Source organism: Gavialis gangeticus, unplaced genomic scaffold (assembly GCF_001723915.1).
Source record: "Gavialis gangeticus isolate Ggan-Ray unplaced genomic scaffold, GavGan_comp1, whole genome shotgun sequence".
Lineage (NCBI taxonomy): Eukaryota > Metazoa > Chordata > Crocodylia > Gavialidae > Gavialis > Gavialis gangeticus.
In genome coordinates, this window is record NW_017729008.1 from 11352687 (window position 1) to 11362408 (window position 9722).

General features: G+C 40.7%; 1 protein-coding gene across 2 annotated transcripts in view; it reads right to left on the reverse strand.

Annotated features, from left to right (window-relative positions):
- CPNE8 (copine 8) overlaps nucleotides 1-9722 on the reverse strand; it is a 181983-nt gene that overhangs the window by 150589 nt on the left and 21672 nt on the right. For both annotated transcript variants that reach the window (XM_019509385.1, XM_019509386.1), the window contains exon 2: nucleotides 8093-8196. In XM_019509385.1, coding sequence (XP_019364930.1) covers nucleotides 8093-8136 — 44 coding nt within the window. In that variant the 5' untranslated portion in view covers nucleotides 8137-8196. The remainder of the gene's footprint in view (nucleotides 1-8092; nucleotides 8197-9722) is intronic.

Sequence of the window (9722 nt, forward strand, 5' to 3'; positions counted from 1 at the left end):
CATCCTGAATTCAAAGTAGTCTTGGATTCGGGTAAATACAATACAATATCATGGATCCAATCCACACATTTTAAAAGAAACATCCTTTTTTAAAGAACTAAATCTTAACAATGACTTTTAGGATTACCTTTAATGCAAGCAAGCATAATTTAGCCACATGTAATCTACATATTTTTATAATAGATTTGTGTTGGAAGGTACAACATGTTATGGGAACACTAGAAGGAACTGAATGCACAGAATAGCCAAGGACAAACTGGCTTGTAAGGAGTAAATACAGGCTATAACTTGCTATCTAAAACTGTAACATTTACACGTGCTAGCAGCACCCATAAATGAAAGGAAAAAACAACATCTTATACCACTGCTTTCTAAAACCCCACCAAGAAATAGCTACTATTTGACATACTGGCTAGAAATTTTCAATTTTATATTTTAATCAAGACAGGAGCTGGAATGTCAATATTTTTAAGTTTACTAAAATAGGCATATATTGCAGAAATCTAACTTAAAAACTAAATATTCTTCTACTGGTTGCCTCTGGCAAACAACAGATGAACCCAAACAAAAATGAAGTTGTGGTTGTCAGAGAGAAACACCTCTTAAAAGAATTTACAGTCAGAGTGTAGACCCCTATGCTTGAAACAGCGCAACTTAGTCCACAGTTTACAAGTGCTCTTGAATGTCTCACTGATGCTAAGCTTTCAGGTACCAGCATCCATGAGGAACTCATTCCACAAGTTAGGATTGGCCATAAGAGATCTATGCCTCTGTCAGCTTCAAATATGAAGTCATCAGCCACTGGGAACTTTAATACAGAAAAATGCAGTATAATCTCAAACATGGACCACTATGAGCCTTATCAAACCTGTCCTCCATGCTCTACACAAAGATCTTGCAAAAAAGAGTCTAATTTCAAGGTCTTGGTCATTAACTTGAAAGTACCTAAAATAACCTACAGGTTTTCTAAAATTCTGGGATGAGGGCTATGATCACCTACTACTCTACTCAGGTGCCAGAATTTTTTTTTTTTTTTTTTTTAAACCACAGTGGCAAAACCCAATCTACTTAGGGGAAAAAAGCAGAAACAGAAGTGGATCAGCTGTGCTAGGATGTGTTGTCCATTGTCCTGCAGCGTCAACAGATAGGACAGCAGTTGAAGTGTTTTCCCAGGGCTTGAGGGGCCCAGTCCTGCACACCCCGGGAATTTCCATGCAGGATCAGGACCCTCAAGCCCTGGGAATGACTGCCTAGCTTTTTCCATTTACTCACTGGTTGCCAAGATGCATCCCTGGGATCTCCAGGACACACAGAATCATAGAAAAATAGAGTCAGAAGGGACCCTACACAACCCCCTGCTCAAAGCAGGCCCAGGCCCAACTAGATCATTCCAGCTAGGGCTTTGTCAAGCCAGGCCTTAAAAACCTCCAGGGATGGAGATTCCACCACCTCTCTAAGTATCTTGTTCCAGTGTTTCACCAGCCTCCTAGTGAGAAAGTTTTTCCTAATATCCAACCTAAACCTCCCTTGCTGTAACTTGAGCCCATTGCTCCTTGTTGTGCCATCTGTCACCACTAAGAACAGTCCAGCTCCATCCTCTTTGGAACCACCTTTCAGGTAAACAAAGGCTGCCATCAAATCCCCTCTCAGCCTTCTCTTCTCCAAATTAAATAAGTCCAGTTCCCTCTACCTGTCCTCAGAAGTCATGTGCCTCAGCCTCCAAACCATTTCTGTTAGTACCACATCTTGGTAAGCATGAAAAGTCAGGGTTTTCCTGCTTACTGAGGTGCAACACAGATGTCTTGGTAAGCAGGGAAAGCTGGCCAGGCACTCTCAGTGCTTGAGGGGCCCAGTCTTGCACGGGAATTCCCAGAATGTGCAGGATTGGACCCCTCAAACCCTCGGAGCACCGGTCCAGGGCAGCTGGAAAACACAGGCAGCTCCAAGCTGCTGGCATTTTCCTGCCATAGGTAAACGTGTCAGCTGCTAAATAGTGGACCAAATTTATACCACCTTTGTTGCAGCCACAGTTTGTAGCACAACAAAGTGAAGCAACATCTGTTTGCTTGGCCTTTTTGCTACCATAAGTTTCTGTGGGGGCACAAAGGCAAGGAAATGTGGTATCACTTTCCAGCCTAAGATAAACACTAGGAATGAACTCCTACAGAACCTGAAAGCCATCACAAATCTATCACTCTAACCCAAGTGGAGAATGCACTTTTTCAACCTTGTATTTGCTAACATAAAAATACAACATGCTAACAAAAATCCTACAAAACAGAAACCCAAAACTGTACACTCAATTTCCTTCCTGGGACAAAAAAAAAGAGGCACAAATTACAGACATTAGTCATGTCCATTAATGCACTACTGGAAGTGCTAAACACTGTAAAGTTTTGAGGAAAGTAAAGCCTATATAAAATAGAAAATGAAGTATTTATTATAACCCCTTAAAATTTATTTATTTTGACATGTTTAAGAACAAGATACTACAGAAAATGTTCTTACACAGACTCATAAAACAGATACTCAAAGAGTTATTTGCTGCACATAAAAAACAACTTCATTAAAACAAGAAACTTATTAACAATTTTGTATAATCCAATACAGATTATTTTATTAATATAAATTATCTAAAATAATATAAATTAAAACTATATTAAAACGTTAGCTGGGGCCCTAGCACAAGTTAGAATTATAATATGATTATGTTAATTGTGCCATAAATAATAATAATGCTACACATTCAGCCAATTTATGACAACGTAAAGCAGCAAGCCAGCCACAAAAATGTCCCACAAATATGTGGAATGTCTTTGTGGCTTGTTTGTATGGCACCATAAAATGAACATGTTGCAGATGGGAATGGAGGGATGTGGGGGATGACAAGACAGCCCTGGTCCTAATGCTGAAAATGAGCCGTTGGTCCTCCCCCAACCAGGAACATGGCACTACCTGAGCCTGCAAGTCTTTCCTGCCTTGCCCTGCAGCCTTTGTGGGCACTTTTAAAAATGACGGGTTGCAGAAAGCTGGGATATATATTGGCACAGGAGAAGCTCTTTTATTCTAGGGTCATAAGCCTTAAAAAATTATGCAAGCAGGTGAAAGGAATTGGAACTCATGTCAGAGGTGATATCTTATTCCTTTTTCCTGTAGATCAATACAGCTACAACCTGTCTACCTGTATACATGCAGCTGGAACTGAACCTGGGGTTGAAAAAAACTAAACCAGCTATTTGTCATCCCCAGCCCCAACAGTCTCAGGTCTGGAAACCATTTAGGATTAGGTGCAGCCCTAGGTCCAGAATCAGCATTGGGGCAGCTCCACATTCCCACCTGGGAACAGGAATTTTGTAACACAGGCTTGACCCATGTCTTTAACTTTCAGCACATCAGCAGCCTTCTCCTACTTCAACTACCTAGCAACAACATCAGCGGTGGCAGCAGTCCCTCGATACAAAGGTAACAGTCTTTCAGCAAACAGGGAAGTCCAGAGGTGATTGAAGCGGCTGATCCAAGATCTTCATGTCAGAGGAAGCTAGCTCCCCATTTTGAGTTGGTGAGCTTATATAGAATGTTTTTCCAAGTGCTCACCTTTACTTTTGTCTTCATGGTGTGCTCTTTGTATGAGAGGATTCAATGGAGAGTGACTCCAAGGTAAACTGGATTTGGGCAGTGGGATTGTGGGGTCCCAAACCACATAATGTTGAGTTGGCAGTTGGCCTTAAGGTTTTTTAGAAGGAAGGCACATAATTGTGTTTTCACTGGGTTAGCACATAATTAGTTTTCAATATAGTATGAGGTTAGGCCAATTAGTGCCTCACTTAGGCATTTTTCAACACGGTCAAAGCCAGTGTTTTGGGCTTGCACAGGTTGTCTGCACAGATGAAACGTTTTGTTTCTAAATCAATAGGTTGGTCATTCGTGTAAATGTTATATAACAGTGGTGCAAGTACACTTCCCTGGGGGAGGCCATTAATCTGTCTCCTCCATCTGCTTCGCTTCCCATCTAGTTTGACAAAAAAAATCTGTTTTCAAGCCAGGTTTGTATCAGCTCTGTCAGGTTTAGATTTTGTGCCATTCCCAGGGTCTGTGGAAGAGTCATCAGTAGTTAATTGTATCGTAGGTGGCTGTTACATCCAGGAAGACAGCTCTGGTGATTTGGCCTCTTTCAAAACTGCCCTCAGTATGTTGAGTCAGATTAAGCAGCTGGCTCGCTGTAAATTTTCCAAAGTGAAAGACACCCTGTTTGGGGATTAGGTGTTTATCCACATATGGGTCAAGCTGGTTCATTATCTGTCATTCGTATAATTTATATGTGTGGCATAGCAAGAGAGAAAGGTCTGAAGCTCTTTAGGTCGGATAGATCTTCCCCTGGCTTCAGAAGCGCCACAACTTGAGCATGTCACCATATCTTTGGAATTTTTTTGACTGGCTATGCCTGAGTTGCATAGGCTGAGGAGCCATTCTCCAGTCTGGAGTCCAAATTGCACCAAGATTTTCTTGGCTGATACTGATAGCTGATTATTAAGCAACCATTTCGGCTGATGCCGATCCGATAACCAATATTTAGTAATAATGTAAGGCATTTTAAACTAATGACATAAATAAACTTTTTTTTTTTTGGCCATGCTCCATCACATGCATCAGCCTCCCAGCACGTAAAAATGGCAGTAGGGGCACTGGAACTAAAGCTTGTCGAATGAGCTCTAGTTCGAGCACCACTGCCACCATTCTTAAGCATGGGGATGCTGATACAAGACACTTTTCATCTTTAACTCTAATTAAAGCACCCCCCGCTCCCCCAAATGGTCAGAGCAGAGCCACGCAGGGCGAGGGCAGATGCGGGATGCTCACTGCGGGCTCAGGGCCCTCTGCCCTGCATGTATGGGTCTCTGCCCTGCTTCTGTTGCCCTGAGAACCCCATGCCAGCTGCATGTCCCCTGTCCACTTGGCAGCAGGAGGCACAACTTACTGCCAGAGATGTGGGTTTTCCAGAAAATTCTGAATTGGAAAATTTTCCAATGCCCTAAATAGAGCCTGATCTGATTTAGCATGTTTATTTGAATTATATTTAGTAAACAAAACTAAAAAAGTACTCCCATGTTAATTTTATGTCCCAATAGCCACAAGTATTTGAACTGAAATATTTGATTAGGAAAAAAAAGAAATCCAGCACACTTAATGTGGTTTAAATGTTATATTCAAACAAATTCAAATATTTATATGGAAAGCAATTATTTTTATTGGAATACTTGTAAAAATGTGAAGAAAATACACATTTCCCTTTTACATTGTATGTTTAAATTTAAGGGAAAAAAATGAAAGCACTGAAAACTGTTGACACACTAATTTTAGCGCACCCAAAGAACTGTGCATGGTATGCCGTGGTTGTCCTCTCATCTAGTTCAACACAGTTTACTCTTTTGCACTAAGGTCATTGCGGCACCTCCAGTTTCACTGTCACTATCTGTAAAATCACTTGCACTATGTATTAGTTCCATGTCAGAATCAGATTGATGCAAATCTGATTCACAACTACTTGAACCACATTCTCTTTCGCTAAAGCATGGTTTTACCAATGGGTCTATGGGCAAGGGCAACTTCATCACACTACATCTTCTTCACAAACGGTGCTTCTGACTGATTCTCCAGAAGCAAGAGATTTTAAGAAATAGAAACAAGCTTAGCCGTGCATTCATTTGATTTTGATTTGACCTGCACAGTCAATTACGTTAATTCATAATAATCCAAACACTCACATAATTTGATTTTTGATTTACCCTCCTGTTTACAAATCAATACAACGTATATGTACTCTCTCTCACACTTCCTAGGAATAATCGCTGGAAAAACATTAATTACAACTTTGAAACTGCCAAGCTTGCCTAATATTGTATTGGCATCCATTCATTGTTACTAATGAATTTTATGAAACAATGAATTCTTAAAAATAGATATTTTTCCATGGAAAAATAAAGCACTGGAAAATTTTCTGCCCCACATCTCTGCTTACCGTCCCCACTGCTGCCAGGTGGGCAGGAGGTGTGCAGTCAGCACGGAGCTCCTGGGGCAAGGGCAGCAGCAGATCACGGAGTTCCAAGCTCGCAGCAAGCAGCCCGCATCCACCCCATGCAAATAACTGTGCCTCCATGCCTCTCCCAGCTGTGCACAGCCGCAGGGAGCCATCTCCCTTCCCCCTAAACAAGCCACCCGTGGCTGTGTCCTGATCCCTGCCCCAGCCCCAAGTCCCATGCACCGCCCAGGCTGGGCAGCACCTCCAGCCCCAGCCCCTACCCGACTCCTTCCCTCACCGTGGGGGCCTTGATTTGCCAGCCGTACACATGCACACAGTGTCCCCCGAGTCTCTCGCTCACAGCATCCCCAAGCAAAACCTCTTGGCAGGCTAGAATGCTGCCCGCCTGCACGGGGAAACCCACCTTTTCCCAAAGGAACCCAGGTATCTAGGGGCCCTAGCCCCATGGAGAGACGGAAACCAGGCATTCAAGGAACTAGCCAGAAGGCATAAATATCAGTAAGCATTACTGGCTACAGCAGTCAAAAAAGTTGATAGCCACTAATGTCATTTCACCTTTTATCAGTGCCAATCCAATAGGCAACCAATATATTGGTGCACCTCTAGAAATTGCTTGATTCATTCAGTAAGTATGCCATCAAGGCTGGCTCCTTTTCTAGTCTTCAGTGCATTAATACCATCATTCACCAGAAGGGGCTTATAAAACCCAGATCTTTGGGCCACTTGCATCTTTCCAGTCTGAGTTTTTGTTTGTTTTTGGACTTTTTCTATTGGGAAGCATCTAGTGAGCAATTTGGTTAGTAGTGACATTATGATGTTGATCTACCTTTCATGGGTGGTTGCTTAGTTTATGTATTGTGACCCATGTCCTTTTACTATTATGCATCATATCAATTGACTCAATCAAGGTATGCCAGGATTTCCTGTGTTCTTCTGTGATGGCTAACATGAGCTCCTACTGACTATTAACTGTTTCCCAAGATTGTTTGTTTGTCCCATTTACCTTCCCCTTTAATAAACCCTGTTATAATATAATATTGTTTGTGAGTAGGGAGGTCTGTCCCCACTCCAGGAAGCTTTTATTTCCCTAGGTTTGTGGGTGGCAGCTTGAGCCAAGAGAGAAAATGTGTGTAAAACCCCTGAAATTGAACTTGGCTGCTGTTACTGCCATCATAGCCTGGCAGAAGGGTTACATAGTTGCTTTCTATAAACACATCAGGGGGTAAACACAGAAGTAGGATAAGAGCTATTTACTCTAAAGGACAATTACTGGCATAAGAGCACATGGCTATAAAATGGCCATGATACATTTAGGCTGTAAATTAGAAGGTTTCTAACCGCAGGCTTGAAATTCTGGAACAGCCTCCTCCAGAAGGAGTAGGGCAGTGCAAAAAAGCAAACTACTTTGGTCATCGAGCTTAAGAAAGGGATTATATGATGCGATTCACTGCACTAGACTTGCTGACACAGGACATCCCTTCTGGTTGTATATTCCTAAATAGTGGTGGGAAATTTAGGAAGCTGAACTACTTCTACTGACAGAAGGAGAACTATTTGGAGCAAATGTTAAACACCACCCACTTCTCAATCTTCAATATAAAATTCTGAACCAATTTAGTCATACAGATATATACTTATATTGGTGGGTGGAATTATTCTCATTTTGATTAAAAATAAAAAACTGGGGAGATAACTTACACTTGGAGTACCTACTTCACCCCTTTTGTGAATATCCTATAAAGTACACATTATAGTTTCATAGCAATAAATTATTTTTTTCCAGAACCCCAATCTTAAAAAAGATATATAAAAACAAAACCACACTTCGAACTAAGAGATATCCACTAAATCCTCACTCTCACTCTTAGTAGATTATCATTTCACATAATTCAGGCAGATTAAACAAAAAGTGTCTTCACAGTAACCACACAAATCTATTCCACATTAAGAATGGTACTACCTCTTCCTGAGTAAGTAATCCATGTCTTAACAAAACATCAATATGTATTCACAATGCTCTTGACATTAGAATCAGAAGTGTGTTAATTAACTTACAAATCAAATCGTAGGTTTTCTCTTTCTTCAAAAAAGTAGTCCATTATGAATTTTCTTACAAAATCTGGATTTAACGTATTATCAATTACTTCTGTTCTTCCAAACTGAAAAAGAAAAACAATAGCTTATAGCAAGAATACGATCTTATATATGTACATCAGCAGTGTGCAATTCAAGAGACAGCAGCATATAACAAGCATGATGTAGGATGCACCACAGATCTCTCCTAGAACAGAAATTATCTATACACTGATGATGTCCACATGAAAAGACTAGAAAAATTTTCTAAAAATCCTGGGGTGGGGGTATTGTTAGAAATCTACCCATTCAGATACAAACAGGGCACATCTACATGTTCACTAATGCACCTTGGATACTGCACATTTCGTTAGTAACTGCTTAATAAAGTACTAACTGAATGCACAGTAACTAGAGTTACTGCACAGTAGCACCAGTGCAGTTATTTTGTGATGCTTACTGTGCATTAGCCTAATAACAGTACATAGTAAGCTATTAGCAAGGTTTTTCACCACCACGCTACTGCTCAGTGTTATTAGGCTAATGAGCAGTAAGCATCCCGTGTAGACACGTCTACAAAGTAGCATGTTTTCTGCTGTATACAATGTAGCCCTAGCAAAGGGCAGCTTCTGTAGCTAAAAAAGTAATAATTATTTCTCCCCAAATAATTCATTTTCAGACATAAGAAATATATGACTCCAGCATTATCCACTTGTTTCTCTTCCCTGTATTCTATTGGTTCATTTGCTTAAAATGAGATTCTCCTTACTTCTATCTCTGCAAAATGGGCATTTTTCCTTCCTCCCCACAGGAAGGATCTGACCCTGCTTTTGAGATGAAAAAAGAAATTTACAGTTTGTACTTGAAGAAGAAACTTTTCATGCAGCTCCCAATTTACAAAGTCTAAAAATATAAAATATGAATTATAGAACAGTAAAGGTTTTCTTCCGTTTCATATTTTTCCCTTTCCTTCAAATGGGTTATTTGCAGAATTTGTATAAAAAACAAAACAAAAACAAAAAAAGCAAAACCTGAAGCCAACATGGTGGGTATGACAGAGTGGGTTGTCTATATCAAGTTATGAACTCCATTTTGAACATATCAAAACTTGCCTGGGGATAGTCTATACCAAGTACTGTATTACAAACTGCCATCCTGACCTGCCAGAGAAGAAGCTTGACATTGAAAAGTTATTAAAACTGGCTATTAAATCTGAATGGCTCAGATGCCCCTTACCCTTAGGGACTAATATTGTTTCTTCATGGACTCCTGCAGATGGGAGAAATGTGACTAGACGAAGGGACTGAACTTTTTCAGTTGAGCACCTGGCAATGGAGATACAAACCTTCCCCAAGAACAGGACACTGTTTATTTTAGGAACTTAAGTTATTTCCTGAATGCCAGGTGCATAAACAGATATAGTACAGACGAATCTCAAGGCGTTAATGAGGCAATAACCAGGGATCCTGGTATTTCTGAATTAAAAAAGATGAATAAAATCACAAATTCTCTGATAAAAACCCCAAAATCTGTTATTAAAATTAGAAGCCCCCACAACCCCATCCTGCCCCCACCCCACTGGTGCTTCTCACTCCCCACCACAGCCCTGCTC